The 21449-nt window shown below is 38.0% G+C and overlaps 1 protein-coding gene across 1 annotated transcript in view; it reads right to left on the bottom strand.

The window, feature by feature from the left end:
• gc (GC vitamin D binding protein) overlaps positions 1 to 21449 on the bottom strand; it is a 117696-nt gene that overhangs the window by 30873 nt on the left and 65374 nt on the right. Inside the window, exons 5-8 of the mRNA XM_028805562.2 lie at positions 20288 to 20420; positions 14326 to 14414; positions 13439 to 13568; positions 4275 to 4480 (exon numbers count right to left, since the gene is read on the bottom strand). Coding sequence (XP_028661395.1) covers positions 4275 to 4480; positions 13439 to 13568; positions 14326 to 14414; positions 20288 to 20420 — 558 coding nt within the window. The remainder of the gene's footprint in view (positions 1 to 4274; positions 4481 to 13438; positions 13569 to 14325; positions 14415 to 20287; positions 20421 to 21449) is intronic.

Genomic DNA, 21449 nt, shown 5'->3' with positions numbered 1-21449 from the left:
GCTTCTTTCCGGTCACGCAAAAGAACAGTAAAAAAATTAAAAAAAAATATTTAGAATTCTTCCATTGTTTCGGCCATGGGAGACACCTTCATTTTACACACTTCTCCTCCAGCCTCCTGGTTTAGAGACACATCAGCCCACTGGACTTTCACATGTTGCAGTCAGAAACAACACACACACATCACTAAGCTCGTGGCCTGTTCCCCTTTTTTTGGCAGCCCAAACTTCCTGTTTAATTTTCACCCCCAGCATCCTGGTTGCTGCTTTAATTGAGAGTGGTATGGTACATAGGGCTCCTCTGTGCCCCAATCCGCAGCACTCTGAACAGCCTTATTTGCTATGCCTTTCAGACACCCTGATACGTGGTGGTTTGCCAGATCATTACACTGTATTACAATCATTACAATCATTACAATGTGCCTCTTGGCAGCTGATGCACACCATAACAACCACATGAAAGACACAGAATGTATTATTGTTTTCTGTTTGATTCTTTAAGGGGGGCATTTACCTGTAAGATGCAATAAAATGACCAAAATTTTTTGTGTATAAAATTGGATTTCTGTTGATAATAATGAAGTGGAGGCGGGGCCTCAGCTCTTAAATGAGACAAGTATGTCTTTATTGTTGCTGCGTTGAGGTTCCACATCTGCATATGCAGGTGGCTGGGTAGGAAATGACTCCATCATCTTCACATGCTCCTCCGCAGCTTTATTCTTTATTCTTTTTATTTATTTGAGATCATATGTTAGGTAGAATGCCTGGAGGGTGCTGTGTGGTCTTGTTGCCTGGAACCCCTGCAGATTTTGTTTTTTTCTCCAGCTGTCTGGAGGTTTTTTTTTTGTTTTTTTCTGTCCTCCCTGGCCATCAGACCTTACTTTTATTCTATGTTAATTAGTATTGCCCAATTTTATTTTTCTGCGGTGGGTTGGCACCCTGCCCGGGATTGGTTCCTGCCTTGTGCCCTGTGTTGGCTGGGATTGGCTCCAGCAGACCCCCATGACCCTGTGTTCGGAATCAGCGGGTTGGATAATGGATGGATGGATGGATAATTTTATTTTTATATTTTGTTTCTTTTTTTTTCTCTTCCTCCATCCTGTAAAACTACATCTTTTGTATTGTCACACTTGGATTACACAATTGCACAGATTCATTCAGGGTTTTCAATAAACATAAACTTTATTCGTAAACAGCATAATAAAGCAGAAAGCAGAGGATTTCTGGGGGAAAAGTGAGACAAGGGAAAAAGCAAATAGGACAGGTGCTGTACAGGCTTTTAAATATACGAAGTGCTGCGTGAGAAGCTTATCATGCGACACAGCAGCAGCCGAGCATCTAACGGAGCAGAGAGGAGGCATACTGTATTTGTTCCCATTGCAACAGCGTTCGAGAGGGGGCCATGGAGGAGCATCCATATCCTCCAGGGGTGTGCACAGCCCCCTTCTTCACATGTGCTAAATGTGCTATATAAATAAATGTTGTTGTTGCTATTCTAGAAGGAGTCAGTGGTTATGTTACTCATTTGGTGAGCAACATTTGAGTGAAGGAAATATGCAAAATTTTCCCCTGAAAAAAAATGTTTTCACTAATCAAGCTGAAAAGAAAATGATGCTAGATTCTCACATAGCACTTTGTTGGTTACACATTATTATAACAAACAAAATTCTTTTTCCATTAAAAGTTAATTTGATTGTGTCCATTATTTTCTTTATACTGTCTGTGATGCCCATACCCAACCTTGTGGATTACATGTCATGCAATGGATATCATTCCTTATTCAGTAAAACACTATTCTTCAAAGTTTAGCATACTTCTGAATAAAGTATAAAATGAATTAATTGTTATTTTACATATTTCCAAAGATTGGAAATGTACACATATATTTTTTATTTTTTATATTTATTGGTTTTTTTTGCATTGTTTTTAAGGAGTAAAATGTTTACTCCTTAATATGAGAAGCATTAGAAAGAAAACTCACGAACTAGAGACAACAGCAATGACTTAGGACTACAACATTTTCATTTAGCCATGGAGTCGTGGACAATTGAAAGTGATGAAGAGAAATAATATTAGTGACTATACATGCTTCAAAAAAGACAGACAGACAAGGAAGGAAGAGAAGCAAGGAGGTATTGCACTATATAGTATTAAAATAGTATTTAGACACACAGATTCAAGAGGTAAGAAGGGAACATATCGGAATCACTGTGGGTTAAGCTAGTAAGGAAGAAAGTCAGAAATCTGGTCATTGGAGTTTGTAGCAACAAAACTTGAAAAGTACTTTTGGTTTTATATAAGTATCATTATGCTTGCACCTTGGATAAGGGTTTAAACTCAAACTCTACAAAGAGAAGGGATTGAAAACTCCTGCTATAGTTGTTGCTAAAGGAACAGAGGAAGTGTAATATAAAGTGCAGAACAAGAAAGGTGCAGTGCATTTTGGAATAGGGGATGCATCCAATGTGTTCCTGGCTGGTCTGAATCTGACAGACCAAATCCATGTGAAAGTGATGAAATAGCAACTGTGGGTTTCAGTGGAGAGGGTACCCAAGATATTGAGACCTTTTCATCAACACAACTTTTTCAGCACAACATGCCAGCAACTATCACTTTAAGAATCAGTGCAAGAAGAGAGCTCTGAATGTCTGAGTGGTTAAAGGGTTATATTTTAAAATGGGAATGCTTTCTATTGCAAAGTGAAAGACAAAGTTGTAATAGTAGCAGAAGTAGTGGTGGTAGCAGCTGATTTCGAGTGTTTCGTAGTAGTCGAGTACAATGAAATTCATATATGTATGACCATCACCAGTCTAGCGCCATGATAACAAGAATGCACTAACATAATTTCATTTATTAGAAAGAACAGATCATCTGACCTGATAGCCACATGCTCACAAATGAGTTCTAAATACTACATCATGTTGTTCACACTGAAGATTTAGTTTATTGAAAATCCGGATGAGAGCAGGTGTATTGCTCCAATGAGGCATTCTATATTGGGAGACCTGTTGTTGTGATGTGAGATTTTACATATAACTTGATGAATATTTTGTATGTCTTTATTTGTAATTAGGTAAATCAATGTAATTTAGTGTTTACCCCCCCCTTACAAATGGGTCTGTTTGAATTTTACGACAGGATTTGGGGGATGTGTCTTAAACCAGTTTGCCGAGTGTTTCTTTGTTAAAGTCATTTCTATCCCCCCGCAAGTAGGCTAAGGTGTACTTTAACATATGGTTTGGGGGCAGGTGTTAAGATGTTCTATTCCCCCATTGGTCTGAGGTATGGCTGTTTGGAATTGGCTTGTCTCAGAGGCCTTTAAGTACCATGATGTCCTATTGGCTCTAGGGGTTGGACAGAACATCTATAAATGTATGTGTTTAACCTCTCAATCTCTCTCTTACCAACCAACATATGATGAAGAAGTATCTCTCTCTTGCTAACCTGTGATGATGAAGACAACACAATGAAGAGCACAGCTCAGCAGCCATTTTGAACAGACATGTGGCTGAAAGCTGAGCACTAATGATGCCTTAACTAGAGACATTTAAGTAACTACAAGTCTGTGTGCCACCTGAACTACATATCATCATTCAATCCGGTTGTATGGTTGCCAATATTCAAATATACTTTGCATTTTGTTATTATTTATGAATATTATCAATAATACATTATCTTATGTGTAACTTAACTTCTTCTTGTCTTTTTACTACATCTAATTGCCTGAGGTTATAGATATAGAAGGGAAGGTGGGGATAAGTTATATACAATAGTACCTTATAAACAGTGGTAAATCTGTGAAATTAGGCATTCTAAGGCTACATATTAATAATACAATAGGGGAAAGTAGAGCAATATATATTACTCTACCAAGACAAAACACCTGTATTTTCTTTACCTTTATTAAGTATTCTGCCATTTCTTCATCTGTCAATTTGTGGCCTCAGTTGTTTTTTTTTTTAAAGAATTATTCACATAACTAAATATAAAAATACTATAATCAGTATTTTCTGCATACACACATGAAAGAGAAAGTTCATCCTAAAAGCACTACATCAAGACATACCTCAGATGGCTGTTCACTGCCTGGAAAATGTTCATTTACCATAAAAGAATATGTTGTGCAAAAAATAAATTTTTGCATTTTAAACACTTTTAAACCAGAGTATTCAAGAATGATTTATGTAATTTCTTAAAGTTCATTGTATTTTCCAACTAAACCTGAAACTGAGCATGACATCCTAATTGTAAAACATTTGTAACATTAAAAGACTTACTCTGTTACTGTAGAATCATTGTTTTCTTTACATAGTTCTTCATTGGAAGGTTCTGTTATCTTGGAAAATTCATTTGAAGAATGAATACTCAGTGATTCAATGCAACTGAAAACCTCCACAGGTGATTTTCGGCAGCACTGCTTAAATTTCTCACATTTATTGGGTAAAATAGAATCTGTGCACAAAGCTGTCTTAAATCCTGAAATCTAGGGAAAGAAAAGAAGAACCAGTTTCAAAACAAACGGATTTCACAGCCCAGTTGGTTATCTGCAATTTTTTAATGAAACCTGGGAGAGAGAAATGCCCTCTAGCAACAGTCAAAAATAATCTACATGACAGGTACTTAGTAATTAGTAATGCTATATCGATACTTACTGGATATTATTTAGCTATATTTGGTGATTTTAATAACTCTTTTAATTAAAAAAATTCCTACATTCTTTGCAGGGTTTTCACACTTGATTTCAGGATTGTCACAGAGTTTTCTCTCTATCTCCACTATTAAATCTGGACTAATTGATGCATTTAATATGTTTGAAAGTCTGCCTGATGGTACTGTTGATTCTGTAATTTCTGTATATAATCTGCATTTTCAAAGCTGCCTCAATCCAAGCTGTTCATTTTAACAATATACTTGTAAGCAAGGATATTTAATTGAACTCTTTATTTGAATTCATTTTAATAAATGGCCATGTACACTCATTGTTAATTGTTATTGAGCAACCTCTTCAAGACACTGAAAATAAAGGTGTGAATAATTCACCATATATTTTAAGTTAAAGTTAGCCATTCGTTATTGATCCTATAAAGAATAATTGAAATAATGATTTGACTGTTTTAAAAATGTGTAATTTTTCCTTTGTTGCTGCCACAATCACAGTAGTTAGGCTCTAGAACACCGTCATCATCTTAAGCCGGCATCTCATGTTAGTATTGCAGTTATTTTATAGAGGCAACCATCAGAAAAATCCAGTGACCCATGTTCATTTCACACCATTAGCGGAGTTTTCTTGTTCTTTGTCATCTGTATGGAACTTCTGTGGTTAGCCCTGCTTCCTCCCACATTCCAAATATCCATCCTTCCAACCAATCCAAACTCATTTACTATAAATTAGTTTAGGACCATGGGGGACAGAGCTTATGATGGTAGCACTGGGCATAAAGCAGGTACAAGCCTCTGACATGACACAGTAAATGACTGGGTAAATGTATGCATACACAACCCCACTAATTACATTAGGAAAATATGAACTCACCACAATATTTGTATTAAAGTAACTGATGAGTCTATGTTTCTATGCTGTTAGTGGATAGGTAATTGTGCCCTGTCATAGACCGGAGATACATGTCAGATCCTCAAAAGTGATGCCTTTAATCCTGCATGAAGGAAGTGAGTGGAGCTGGGTGATGTGAAACTGTGGGCAAAAGAGATGAGGCAGCTGAGAACACATGGCTACAAAAGACCAAAGCTGCATGGAGGAACAGCCAATGAAGAACCCAACAGTCCTTTTTAGGGTCACACACTAACAGCATTGTGGAAATTGGATAATTCCTTTACTCCATCTCTTGTACCACCCATGTTACATTGGTGTTAGTAGTTAGTAGTGGGAGAAAAAAATTACTTAAGGACCCTGAGACAGAAAACTGGTTTAACACTAACGCTGGTGGACTTTTCAACCATGCTCAAGAGGGATCTCTTCAGTCTGGTTGATCAGATTGCCTCACACCCCTAATATACTGCCAGATGGAGTTTGTGTTACCCTAAAGGACAAGGATTCTGAGAGGAGGCCAGTGTAGCTCCCTTTGGTCTGGACCCGAGATGGACATTTTCGTTGGGTGGCCAAGCACAGGTCAGAGTGTGCAGTACTACCTGGAGAAGCCAGCCTTATAAGCAGCTCCTGAGAACGTGGATCGTGGGACACACTTCAAGAGAGCATTTCTACTGTGTTTTCCCACTGCTAAAATTCATTGGCCTGGGTGCATGGCTTGCTTAGCTTTGTGTCAGCTTACAGAGTTTGGGCATATCAGTAGTCTCTGATCCCAGATGAGCAGAGTAAGGCAGAGCTGGGCAAAAGAGACAAAGCAGCTGGGAGCACGTGGTGCTTCAGAAGACCTGAGCGGTGCGGCGGAGCAGAGGCTGAAGAAGCCAGTATCTCTCTGGTCATTACAATATCAATGTACCACATGTTACACAAAATTTGAAATGAAATGATGACAGCACATTTTTTATCAGAGCAACACCCTTCTTTTATGAAAAAGCCAACGATGTTGTACAACTGCACATAAAATAGAGGTAAGCCACAATAAAACAGAATGAAACGTCTTTATTTAGCACAAGCTGCATTGCTGTTTAGAGCATGGTGGAAACAGAACAACTGATGATGCATTAGTAAGTTTTGCTTATTTCTGTCAGTGGACATTTACTCAAATCCATTTTAAGATAAGGTATTATAAGTTTAGGTTTTGATATACATTGTCATAATTTGTAGCAATTTTTAATTAACTTTAAATCACATTTATTAGAAAGAAAATGCTTTCTGTGGTCCTTACGTTCAATATTATTACCTCAGACCAAATTAGAAAATGAGGTGCTGAAAATTGGCTTAAAGATGAAAATGTCATTTTTGTATATGCTACAGATGCTTTTTTAGTTTGGAGTTACCTTTGACAAAAAGACAAAAGCGGGAGTAAGGAGTTCAGCACAGATAAACATAACGTCTTCCAAATGAAAAATTAGTCAGAGGTTCTGGAAGAGTTCATCTGCTTCAAAATAATATATGCAGTAAACAGCATTGTACTTTCCAGAGGATTTCAAAACAAGGCAGTCAGTACTTATCATTACTTATTATCATAATTTTGATTTACTACAGAGTACAAAAAAATGCAAAAGCCACCTGAAGATTTCATTTGAAAAGTCACTTAGAATTTACTTTGAATTATACCCTGCTATTACAGAATTTTATAATGCATCTCTTCAGTCTCAAATAAATATACCATTTGCAATGCTCAAAGAATTTCATGTTCTCTTACATTAGAGGGTTCATTATTTCACATACGTTTTGTGCATAAAATTCTTTTTCCTGAACAAATGAGTACAAAGACAATCACCATTCACTGGTGAAGCAGAGCATACAGGTCATCTCACAACATGGAGTAAGGTGTCCGTTTTGTGCTTACTACTTTTTCAAGTGAATTCAAAGGGTCAAGAGTGGTTAACAACCCTCCATTTACTGAACAGAAAAAGAAAGACTTTACAAAGAACAAACTAGACATAGAGCAAAAAAGAAAACTAGTTGATGCCAGTCTCTGGTTCATTAAAGGACAATAAGTGCTATTTTATATTGCTCATACAGTATGTTTATTCATATCTCACATGCTGCAGTGTTATTTTTAGTGTATATGGGGCATTATTTTGACACCACATTTAGTCATCCTCTTATTTTAAATATGGAATTGCAAGACTAATTTTTGAAATATAATATTCATAGCTACAGAAAACTAGGTTCAAATATTCACCTGGTTGCTGTCAGTGAGTTTTCTTTGTTTCCAACCATATCTGCATTAGCTATCTCTGGGAATTCCAGGTCAACCCAAAATGTAACACTAGAATCCCTGAAACCTATGAAAAAACTCATAATCCCGGGCCATCTTAAATTCCTTCGCACCTCTCCATTAGCGTCTTTTGTTTTGCAAATGTGTTGATCAGCGCAAGCAGCAAGCTGCCTGCTATCCCATCTCCCCACTGCCGCAGCTCAACTCAGGCAAAACGTTCTCCCAGCTCAAGCCAAGGCTCCTGATCTGTGTGTGAGGTGAGGTGCCTGAAGTTGTATAGGGTAAATAATATATCGTTTTCTAAGACAACTTGAAAATCGAGCTTATTTTAGCTTATGAAAGCACTGAACATCTATTGGAGTTTGTTGCAGCTCACTATAGAAGTGGAAAAATACAAAACTATTGCCAGAAAGCATAGATCTACCTATTTGTCTAAACTTGTACAATGGACAAATGGAACAATACAGGGAAGTTACTGCAAGATCAAATGCAACTCTGAATGAGTTAGTTATGGATGTGGACAAATTTGTTGGTACCCTACCTACTCATTTAAAAAGTTCTGTATGCTTCTTGAAAAATACATGTATGCATTTGAAATATCATCGAGTTTGAAAAGAAATAAAGTGTTGCTTATTATACAAAAGATATTCTTAACTGACCTGGACACATTTGTTGGTACCCCTAGGAAAGATCATAAATAATTGGATTAGAGTGATTGTTTCAAACTAGCTCTTTTCTTTAATTAGTATTACACATTATTCCAATCGTGTAATCAGTCATTCAGCTTATTTAAATGGAGAAAGCAGTCACTCTGCTGTTTGGTATCATCATGTGTCCCACTCCTGTGACAATAGCTACAAATATTATTAAGAAGTTTAACATCCATGAGACTGTAGCCAACCAAGCTGGATGCAGCCACAAGAGGCAAACTGACCCCAGAATGGACAGAAGGATAGTGTAAACGATAAACAAAATGTCAAGGACAAATCCAAAGAGATACAAGCCGAACTCCAAGATCAAGGTCCATCAGTGTCTGATAGCACAATCTGTCACTTTTTGATTGACAGTGGGCTAAATGGAAGAAGACCCAGGAGGATTCCACTGTTGAATGAAAAACATAAAATAGCCAGAGTGGAATTTTCTAAGATGCATATTGACAAGACACATTGCTTCTGTGAGAATGTTATTTGGTGAGATATGACAAAAAATGTTTTTTTTTGGCAAGTCACATCAGTTCACAGATTCAAAAATGAAGCATTTAAAGAAAAAACACCATACCTACTACGAAAAATGGAAGAGGTTCAGTAATGTTTTGGGGCTTCTTTGCTACCTCTGGCATTAGGGTGCCTTGAGCCTATGCAGAGAACTAGCAAATCTCAAAAATATCAAGACATTCTGGAGTGAAACGTATTTCCAGAAAGCTCAGTCTCAGTTGAAGTTCATGGATCCTCCAACAGGATAATGACCCCAAAAATAAAACTAAAATCGCTTAAGAATAGGTAAGAACAAAATAAGTTATTTCAGTGAAAATTGGAGGTGGAGGTGTACCAACAAATTTGTCCATGTCTGTAATTAAATATTGTATTTATGAATCAGAGGATGAAAAGTGGAAATGCAGTTGGCTCAGACGATATACAAGTGGAGGCATGGAGATGATTAGATGATGGCAGAAGAAGTTCTAACAAGATTGTATAACAAAACCTTGAAAGGCAGGAAGATGCCTGAGGAGTGGAGAAGAAGTACATTAGTAACAGTTTTCAAGAATAAAGGAGATGTGCAGAACAACATTAACTACAGGGGTGCAAATTTGATCAGCTACACCATGAATATATGGGAAAGAGTGATCGATGCAAGGTGTTGAGGAGATGTGGGGATCTGTGAGCAGCAATATGGTTTCATGCCAGGAAAGTGTACTAAAGATGCAATGTTTACTTTAAGAGTGCTGATATACAGGGAAGGTCAGAAGGAATCACACTGCGTGTTTGTGGACTTACAGATAATGTATGACATGGAGCCAAGAGAGGAGTTATGGTACTGTATGAGGAAGTCGGGAGTAGCAGAAAAGTATGTGAGGGTGGTGCAGGATATGTATGGGAACACTGTGATTGCCCCTAAGAAACAAAAACCAAGTAAAGTGCAACCACTTGTCAGTAAAATACAGGGAGACACAAAGCCTCTAGAAACCCAAAAGCTTCACTACAGTTTACAAAATCACAACAAAACAAAAAGCCGTAAACTTTTTTTCGGAATGACTACTCAATCCAGTCTACAAATGAAGGTTAGTGTGTCATCATTTGAGGATCTTTGTGGCTGCCCTAAACATTAATTTTCCCTATATAAAAAGAAAAACAGGAAAGCATAAATACCTCTGTGTCTGCAGCTTCTCTCCTTATCATTACACTGGAGATGACAAAAGTAAGTGCATATGGTGTGCATTGCTATGTGTTACATGGTGTAAAAATATGATGTACAAACACCAAAATGAAGAACAGAAAGCAACCAGCTCGAAAAAACTAAGAAAAAAATTCTGGAAACTCCATACAATGCACCCAAAACACCTGGACCCCTTTCTTCACAAACAAAATTCTTCAATCACTATGTATTTATGCTACTACTTTTACTGAATTAAGGTTTGTGTTTAAATGGAAGATGAGCTCTTCTGCAGGGGTTAGGTCTGGACCGCATGGACCTCCACCTGTTTTTTGCTTGTCTGCCTTCTTATTAGCTTTAAAATTAATGTTCTTTACATTATATATGATTCTTTATGTCAACAATTCTTTAAATAGTTATATACCAATATTTACTAGTTTGAAGTATATTCTTGTACTTCACTTTAACCTGTTACCATGTTCTCCTTGTGCTCACATTTGATCTGGAATTATGACATATTAATCTGACACATAGGAAATGAAACGCTGCTTTCAGTAAGTACAATGCACACACGTTTAATTTGTCGGCCACTTTTTGCCAGCCGTCTTTTCTGGTTTGGGCTGCTTTTGCAGTGTTACCCCTTGTGCATATTAAAGCTTGAAATTCTTCATGTCCTTCGAATAAAAGGTCTTGCTCCACTTGTGTGAAAACAAATGCACCCATTCTTTCGTCATTTTGTTGCAGCCTATCAAAGACTTGCTGATCATGTTTTCTAGACTCAATATATATGGGCTTTTCACTCAGCGCGGGCGCGCGCATTCATCTCGGATGATTAGATCCAGCTCGACTAATCTACTACACGGCTGCGTTTGAAAAACCGACTTATCCTGGATGAGTTTCACTGGCATTAATTCATTCAAGATGAGGCGTCTAATCTCGGATGATTTAAGCGACGTACGGAAAATACCCCCCTGGAATGTTGTTTGCATTCAGTAAAGGAAAACAAACAGGAGATAATCTGCAACACCACCGGGGGGGGGGGGGGTCACTTGCAATAGACAGATCACTGCACAGAAGTGCAGCATTTAACACCTCTGGTGCACTATGTGACAGTACAGCACTTGACATCCATGCTGCGCCACCTAACAGCGAAGCACTGAAGACACCTGCTGATGTGCTTTAGTCAAAGGTTGCATGACCCAAGGGAAAACAAAGACCACCCTACTGTTTTGAAGTGTTGTACGCCGCTTCAAGAAGTTGGAAGTGGTTGCTGGGGACAGCAGCTTTGAAGTGGGGGGGGGGGGGGGGCTATGTAAGGGTGCTGAGAAGTTGCATCAGCCAGGGATAAGTCACTCATAGTATGAGCTGGTATTCTATCACCAGCAGCAATGGCAAGTCTGCAGAGTTGTAAACACAATTCCATCTAGTGTAGCAAGTTCAAGTAGTCCTCATAGGGATAGTGAGCCACCTGAAAGAGCCATGTAAAGAGCAATGGATCCATTCTGCCACTCAGCGCCAGCTGTTACACTACATATATATAGTGTAACGGATTTAGATCAGGTTTTTTTCTATAATTTGCTTGAACATTCCAGTTGATTTTGTGACTTCTGTCTGCGCACTAAGTATCATAGTTCGCTTGCGGTAACTGATTTATTTGCGAGAATATGAGAGAGCGGCTGTGGGCCGAGGGGAGGTGGGTGGGGCCCTAATCACTCACGAGCCAGTCTCCATTCGAGTTGGTCTACCTCTCACCACATGTTGGAGTGTACTTTGCCTCCACTTAGCTAGCATTACATTTTTGTTCAACAGACATTATCATCTACAGATTATTAAGGAGTAACATTTTTGAGAGAGAGATCAGAGCTAAATGTGTTTTAGAGGGTAGCTGCTGATTGCCAGAGATATCACAACAATGTGCAGGGGACTCTCCCCCGTCACAGCTGAACACGATCAGATACAGTGTCAACATTTGACAATGGAGTGTACCTACCTTCCATTTTTCCACAATTACATTTTTTATTGATTTTTAAAGTTTGTCTTGTTTCACTACTATGTGGGTAGAACCGCAGGGGACAGCAAGTATAACATAAAATTGACATAGAAGGTGGTACCATTGATATTGGAAAGGAAGCAGGTAAGCATTAGAAGACAGACCATATTATAATAGTATTCTCATAGGACTCATGAAAGTGACAGCATGCTTTAAAGGCTGTCACATCAGTGGTCTCAGACTCAGTCATTTAGGCTCACGGTAGGTGCAGGTTCTCATTCCAGCCACTACCTTAATTAGTACCCAATTACTGCTGCTAAATGAACATATTTAGCAAAGCCATATAATTGAATAAAGTAATATACTGTATACAATTAAAATGCAGCAGTAGTCTCTAATTATTAAATTGACTGCAATGAAATCTGGAGTTATAGCAGCCCTCTTAAGATATGTGTTTGAGACTAAGTCAGACATATACTATAAAACACTCCTAATATTGTTTGTGTTCTTTTCCTGGACATATCATCAAGTAGCTCAATATTTATTGTTAACTGGCAGCTGGTTAAAGGAAAACAATCAATTTTGGTTTTGGAATGTTAAATAGGCAAGTCAATTAAAATAAAGGGAATAAAAATATTCCATTTGCAGCTGTAACTGACTACTAATTAAGAAAGTGCTTGGAATGAAAACCTACAGACACTGCATTCCTCCAGGAACTTAATTGGAGGACCCTGAATTAGAGGGAAATCTAACTCTAAAACGTAAAAGAAGGATTCACATTATTGGCAAAGTGTGTAGGTAGCCATTTATGCACCGACTCATTCAGTGATCTGGAAACAAGCAGCCATTCTGGGCATGGAGTCAGGGAGTATGTGAATTTCCCCTTGGGATTAATAAAGTATCTATCTATCTATCTATCTATCTATCTATCTATCTATCTATCTATCTATCTATCTATCTATCTATCTATCTAAACTGCTAGTGGCATCCTCAGTTATATTTAATTATTTGTTTTAATCTAAAATTAGCAAGTGTTTGAAATTAATTAATGTGCTGAACTATTCCATTCAAGGCTGTCAAGTCAAGAGGCACTCAATTTTTAGTCTATAAGATTTTATCATTAAAACAAACATACATTATCCTGTAGAACATATTGTACTGACTACAAACACTTTGCTGTGTTTTACTTTGCAGCACCTTTAAAACACCTTTATAAATTGTTACATACTGAACACTAAATGCAGGTACCCACCTCGTTCATAAGACAATCAGGGTCTGGGTTTGAACAGCATTTTGCAAGGCCTTCCTCAAGGTATTTGACAACTGGAGAGACTTCTTTAAAAGAAGCGCTGGGTATAAGCTGGCCATAATGTACATTCAAGCTAGCAAAACATTTAATAAAAAAATACTTATTACGAAATCAGAAAAGTCTTTACAGAAAGCATTTTATGTATGACAACTTTCTTCATGGAAACTCTAAATGCTGAGCCAGGCATATATCAAGAAATCCTGTATTTTTATGTCTTTTCTTTAAGACTTTAGATTGGATCAAATTCTCTTTGGATTTCTTCAGTCTATTTGCAGATTACCTGTTTCCTATTGTTTCCCACTGTTGTGCACTATATTTTAATAAAAGCACCATTTTGATATTTTGTCTTCGTGGCATCACCCTAGGTGTGGAGAAATGCCACAAATGTACTCTTTCCTGTTACAATATGAACATTATTTTCAGTTTAATTGATTGATTTATAGGAGCTACACTGAAACTTAGTTTCTTATGAGAATGTTCTAAGCAGCAGAAGTTAGAATAGGCACTGGGACTAATATAGTATATTAATAGTATAGGAATGGTGATAGCACAGATACCAGAAGCTGGAACTGCAATGACTAATAGTCCACATGATGTACCTTTGACAGACACGGTCATCTTTTAAATCAAGATGAACACTGAAAAAGGTATCATTCAAAAAACAATGACTAATGGAAGACTCACAAGCTCTAAAGAATTAACCATTATAGGTACAAATACTGTAAGGAGGTGAAGTGTGTATGATTAGGGTTCTTGATAGCTTAATGTGTATACCTGTTAACATGATACACAAAGTAAAAAAATGCATTCTTATCCAGATCATTACTTACCCAGTTTTGAATGACTTGATATATTTTTGACTATTGCAAAGGTGAGATGCATGCCTTAAAAATAACATTGAGTCCTTCTGATTCAGCCTCTGAAATACATAAAAATGTTGTCATTATCATGTAGGAACTTGTCAGCTCAAATGACTTTACTAATTTTTCTACCAAAAAATCTTATCACAAAAGATAATTGGCCTAATATTCTTAATTCTTTTTTCATCCTCATGAAATTTTAATTTGTTTCTGTGAGGCATATTGATGCCGCTCTAGATACAGTGGAGTGAAAAAGTATGTGAGCCCTTTGGAAAGAACAGCATTTATGAATGAATTAGAGTTAAAATATGCTCAGATTGTCATCTAAGTTTCAATAATGAACAGACACAATCTGATTTAACTAATAATGCACAAATAATTTTATTGCACATGTACCCACTGAGTGCACTATTTAGACATTCATAGTGCAGTTTGGAAAAAAAGTATGTGAAGTCCTAAGCTAATGACTTCAACAAAAGCTAACTGAAGTCAGGAGTTGGCAAATCTGATGCCAAATCAAATAAACAAGACTGGAAGTGTGATTTAGAAATACTTTGAAACATTTTGCTTTCCACAAGGACCAGCTTTTGATGTGTTCTACTAGACCTGAGTGCAGAATTTGACACCATAGACCACAGTATTCTTATAAATTGTCTTAGCCAATGGGTGGGCCTCTCCGGCAGTGTCTTAAATTGATTTCAGTGTTATTTTACAAGTAGAAAATTCTTTGTTAGTTGTGGTGATTGTAGTCTATGGATCCATGACATTGCATACGGAGCACCACAAGGATCAATTCCGGGCCCACTGTTATTTTCAATCTGCCTGCTCCCATTAGGCCAGATTATCTCAAAACACAAGGTGAACTATCACAGCTATGCAAATAACATGCAGCTTTACCTGTCTATACCACATAAAGACCCTGATGTTCTGTTCTCTCTGACCCAATATTTGTCTTGTATTTCTGAATGGATGAGAACTAATTATCATCAAGCTAAATAATAAAAAAACTAAAATCTTATTGGTTATTAAAAATGGAAATAAAAAGGCATTAAAAATAAACTTGACCGCTTAGCATTAAAAGCCAAAGCGGAAGTAAAAAATTTAGGTATAATCTTGAACTATGACTTAAACGTTAAATCACATATTTATCATATTACTAGGACTGCATTCTTCAATTTAAGGAACATTGCAAAAGTTAGACCTTTTAGAACACTGCAAGATGATGAGAAATTAATTCATGTCTTTGTTTTTAGTCAACTAGATAACTGTAATGCACTGCTAAGTGGTCTACTTTAGAAAGACATAAACTGGTTGCAATTAGTTCAGAATGCAGCTGTAGGGATATTAGCCAGAAAAAGAAAATCTGAGCCCATCTCACCAGTTTTACTGCTATTACATTAGCTATCTGTGTCTTTTAGAAGTCAGTCAGTCATCATCCAACCTGCTATATCCTAACACAGGGTCATGGGGGTCTGCTGGAGCCAATCCCAGCCAACACAGGGCGCAAGGCAGGAACAAACCCCAGGCAGGGCACCAGCCCACCGCAGGACATACACACACACAGCCACACACTAGGGACAAATTAGGATCTCCAATGCACCTAACCTACATGTCTTTGGACTGTGGGAGGAAAAAATATACATAAAGCCTTAAATAATCTTACTCTTTCCTATATTTTCCTACATTCCAAGCTGTAACCTTAGATATTTTAATATTGGTCTGCTTATTATTCCAAAGGCTAAACTTAAAAGAAGTGGTGAGGCAGCCTTTTTCTGTTATACACCAAAAATCTGTAATACTTTACCAAAAGAGATATACCAGGCTAACACCATTGATAACTTAAAAAAAACTTAAAAACTCATATTTGTAATTGGTCTTTTTCATAACTATATTTTAGTTCTGCTCTTCATAAACTACATCTGCATAGAAAATAACATTCTCTTCAATGAATCTGCAATCATTATTAATTTTTCTTAATTATTATCCATTATTAGTCTTTTCTGGTTCTACAGTGGAGGCTTTCTGCACCACCACCTCCTGCAGCCGCTTGTGATGTTTGAATGAAAGCAGATACCCCACCTTGCCATGAAACCCACTGTGTTGAATCCTCTAAAATGAAGCCTAAAAACCAATAAAGAACTACTTAAGAACATTTGTGTTAGATAGAATGCCCAGTTGGGGCTGGGTAGTTTTTTGGCCTGTAACTACTGCAGATTTTTATTTTTTTTTGTCCTCCCTCACCTTTTGATCTGACTCTAATTTAGAGACTTTAAAACCAATTCTATATTTAAGAACACTGCTTCTCTTAGTTATAATCCTGTCTTATGTAAGTGTGCATTATTTATTTTTCGTATAGTTTTTATTCATTATTTTCCTTATATAATTTAAATTTTTTCTTTGCTTGTAACTATTTCTTTGACATGTTGAAAAGCACTTTGAACTACATCCATCCCGCTATATCCTAACTACAAGGTCACGGTGGTCTGCTGGAGCCAATCCCAGCCAACACAGGGCGCAAGGCAGGATTTAAACCCTGGGCAAGGCGCCAGCCCACCGCAGAGCACGTACACACATACACACACCAAGCACACACTAGGGACAATTTAGAATCGCTAATGCACCTAACCTGCATGTCTTTGGATTGTGGGAGGAAAACGGAAGCACCCGAAGGAAACCCACGCAGACACGGGGAGAACATGCAAACTCCACGCAGGGAGGACCCGGGAAGCGAACCCTGGTCTCCTAACTGCAAGGCAACAGTGCTACCCACTGCGCCACCGTGCCGCCCTGAACTACATCCTTTATGTGAAAATGCCTTTCAAAAAAGATATCTCAGTAGATCTATGATCAAGAACTGTTGACTTGCATAGAGCTGGATATGGTAACAGAGTAATGTCAAAGATGTGTATAATCATTTGTCCACAGTTAAGTTATGTATAAATGGAGATGATTTAGTATTGTGGTTGCTCTCACTAAAAGTGGCCCAAACCATAATAACTTGAACACAGAATGCTTAATGAGGTAAAAAAAGTACCTTAGCTGTGGTGGGTTGGCACCCTGCCCAGGATTGGTTCCTGCCTTGTGCCCTGTGTTGGCTGGGATTGGCTCCAGCAGACCCCTGTGACGCTGTGTTCGGATTCAGCGGGTTGGAAAATGGATGGATGGAAAAAGTACCTTAGAGTAACAGCTAAAGGCTTGAAAGGATCACTGGAACAGGTTAACATCTCTATTCCTGGGTCTACCATACACATAACATTGAATGCACAGGGTGTCAAAGGAGGACCTTCAGCTCTCTCTGGATCGGTTCACAGCCGAGTATTGAAGCAGCTAGGATGGGAATCAGCACCTCCAAATCTGAGACCATGTGGTTCTCAGCCAGAAAAGGGTGGAGTGCCCTCTCAGGATTGCGAGCGAGATCCTGCCCCAAGTGGAGGAGTTCAAGTATCTCGGGGTCTTGTTCAAGAGTGAGGGAAGAATAGAGCGGGAGATCGACAGGCGGATCAGTGTGGCATCCGCAGTGATGTGGGCTCTGCATCGGTCTGTCGTGGTGAAAAAGGAGCTGAGCCGAAAGGCAAAGCTCTCAATTTACCAGTCAATCTATGTTCCTACCCTCACCTATGGTCATGAGCTATGGGTAGTGACCGAAAGAACAAGATCACAAATACAATCGGCTGAAATGAGTTTCCTCCGCAGGGTGTCTGGGCTTTCTCTTAAAGATAGGGTGAGAAATTCGGCCATCCGGGAGGAGCTCAGAGTAGAGCCACTGCTCCTCCACATCGAGAGGAGCCAGATGAGGTGGCATCTGATCAGGATGCCTCCTGTACGCCTCCCTGGTGAGGTGTTCAGGGCACGTCTAACCAGGGTGAGGCTCCGGGGAAGAGCCAGGACACGCTGGAGGGACTATGTCTCTCGGCTGGCCTGGGAATGCCTCGGAATTCCCCCAGAAGAGCTAGAAGAAGTGGTCGGGGAGAGGGAAGTCTGGGCATCTCTGCTCAAGCTGCTGCCCCCACGACCCGATCTTGGATAAGCGGAAGGGAATGGATGGATGGATGGGTGTCAAAGGCAGGACACCAAAAGGGAAGCCACAGTTCTCCTACAAAAGCATTGCTAAACACATGAAGTTCGACTTCACAACTCTATTACGAAAATGTTTTGTGAACTGATGAAACTAAGGTTGATTTGTTCAGGAAGAGTATGCATCAGTACAAAAGGCACAGCAACATGAAAACATCATCCCAACACTGAAGTACAGTATAATGATTTAAAGCTGCTTTGCTTCCCCTGGGTCTTTTAAACTGGCATTCATCAAGCAGGCAAATGAATTCTCAAGTTTATCAAGGTATCCTACTGCCACCAGCCGAAGCTTAGTAGAAACTGGCTGATGCAGCAGGACAATGACAGTAAGTATTGAAGTAAATCTATTACAGAATAGCTTCAGAAAAGGAAAATCTGCCTTTTGGATTGGCCCAGTCAGAACTTAGACTTTAACTCAACAGATGCTGTGGAATGACCTCAACAGTACTGTTCACACTAGAAATTCTAAGAACGTCACTGAGCTGAAACAGTTCTGCAAGGAATAATGATCTATAATTCTTCCTGAATTGTGTAGTTTGATCTGCAGCCGTTGTGACAGGTTATTGCTGCCAAAGAAGGTTTCACCAGTTCGAAGCCTTCAGTTACTTCTTCCACAGCACACTGTGAATGGCTGGTAGGTTTGTTTAATGAAGAGAGGAAATATTATAATTGTTTGTGCATTATTAGCTTAAGCATTTTGTGTTTGTCTATACTTGTGACTTAGATGAAGATCGAATCACATTTTATTAACGCTTTATCCAGAAAACCAGGTAATTCCAAAGGATTCACATACTTTTACTTACCACGTGAGTTTGATTCACCAGTTTAGTCATTGTCTAAATCGAGTTTTCTTGTTTTCCTCAGGTCCAAATGAATTTTTTCTCATAACTTATAATGGGTCTTATTTCTAGCTTGTACTTTTGAAACTGGCCCCAACTCCCAGTGCCCTTGAAAAGGAAAGCAATGGTTTCAAGAAATGGATGGATGGAAATACTTTTGCCTTATATGGTATTATAGCACTGTTGTAAGTCGCTCTGGATAAGAGCGTCTGCTAAATGATGTAAATGTAAATGTAAATATGAACAAGTATGTCATCCTTCCATTATTCCACCACTCTGTTCTTAAATTTTTTTTTAGTATTATAGTGCAGTAGAGGAGCAGTAGCTAACCCTAGGCAGGGATTAGTACATAGCAGGACATATTTATGCACACAAACTCATAATCTATAACCTAATCTATTGCCTTAGGATGAGGCAGGGAAAACAGAGCACCAGGAGAATAAATCTAACAGACAGAGAGAACACAGAAAACTCCACCCAGGGAGTAATAAGACTGGGATTTGAACCCCATCACCTGCGGCCATGAAACATCAGTTCTTTCCACTGTGCCATTGTGCTATATAAGTATATAATGAGCCACATATCACTGATGGCAGTAGCTAAAGGAGTGCAGTTTTTCTTACTGTATTAATATTTCACACACACTTTGTTTTAATGTGGAAGGACTGAGATGTCTGAAGGTTTTGGAGTGATACAAAGTGCTACACCTTATTATTGTGACTACCATGAAAGGTGATTTATGAACTGTAATGGTATATCTAAGCTACCAGGCACAAGTCCTAATCACTTTAAATATCAAAGCTACAATTATTATAATCACAGGAGGTATCCAATACTCTTCATTTGTAGACGTGCCTGTTGTTCGAAAGCCAGTGCACGACCTTGAAATGTGGCAGCAAGGGGACTTGTGCAGCTTTGACAGATGGGGTGGCTAAATTATGTAGCCCATTAAAGACAGAACAAAACTGAAAGAAATGGCCTCTTTGGTGTTTGTGTTAAAATACAACAACACACATTACCTCTTTAAGGAAACAGAAATTCGATAGAGAAGGAACGCAGCATGCTGCAACCATGTTTAAATGTTTGTTGGAGACATTTAACAGTAATCCAATAGGCACATTTCCATGTCTTCTTGCTAGTTCATACAAGTACCTGAAAAAAACAGAAAAGGTTAACTTTTAATTCAACAATAGTAATAAAAAGAATTACATCAAAGCAATATTTTGATAAAAATAATAAACAGTACATTAGTGGGAGATCTTTCAAAAGAGATAAAGCTATTACTTTACTCTTTGAACCTTTACTTTCTCTGTGCTGTCTACCTCTTGAGAACTATTTAAGCAGCAACAATCACACAGAGGCTTTTCCATTGAATACTGGACTATTCTAACAGGAAAACAGCTTTATATTCAAAGACCCCCCTATTATTTAAAGGCAAGGTTAAATATTTGATATTTTTCTTTACCGTCTTTCTGTTAATCAATTTTTTGCAAACACAGAAGAGTGGACATAAAACAGCACAGTATAATTATAATGCATTATTAAAAAGAACAGCAATAGAATAATAGAAACAGCAATTACTCTAAGAATACATTTTTAAGTGACTGTTCTGATTCAGGGTACATCACTTTGTACTCTTGATCAGGTACTTCATATGCTCCTTCTACTCCCTGTCAATAGTGTATTCTTTTTTAATAATTATGCTAACTTTCAATATATGTATTGTACACACAAGTTACTCAAATGTGCTTTTTTTCTTTAAAGGGTTTTTAAAGGTACACATTGTTAATGTTGCTATATAAAAATAAAGATTGATAAACAAGGACTGAGTCAGATAACTATGAACTCACCCACTTGGGAGAATGGAAATAATGAAACTGAAAGGTCATGAAAAATCAGATTTTCTATGAATAGTCTCATCTAATATTTGGACTGTGTTACTGCATCTTTTGCTAGTGATGGCATCACTGACTTCTTGTGGAAAAGGAATTCTTGACTGAAAAGGTCACAAATTGAATTGTTTTCTGCGGCACTCTCCAGAGTAGTGCTTCTTAATCTTTTCCTATGTTATGAAACATTCAATACTGGGTTAACGTTATTATATCATGAGACTTGAATACATTTTAATAACCAAGACTTGTAAAATAAACATTAAATAATGAAGTAAGTGAATTAAAATGT

The sequence above is a fragment of the Erpetoichthys calabaricus genome, chromosome 7 (assembly GCF_900747795.2).
Source record: "Erpetoichthys calabaricus chromosome 7, fErpCal1.3, whole genome shotgun sequence".
In the NCBI taxonomy this organism is placed as follows: Eukaryota; Metazoa; Chordata; class Cladistia; order Polypteriformes; family Polypteridae; genus Erpetoichthys; species Erpetoichthys calabaricus.
This window is presented reverse-complemented; position numbering and strand designations above follow the sequence as displayed.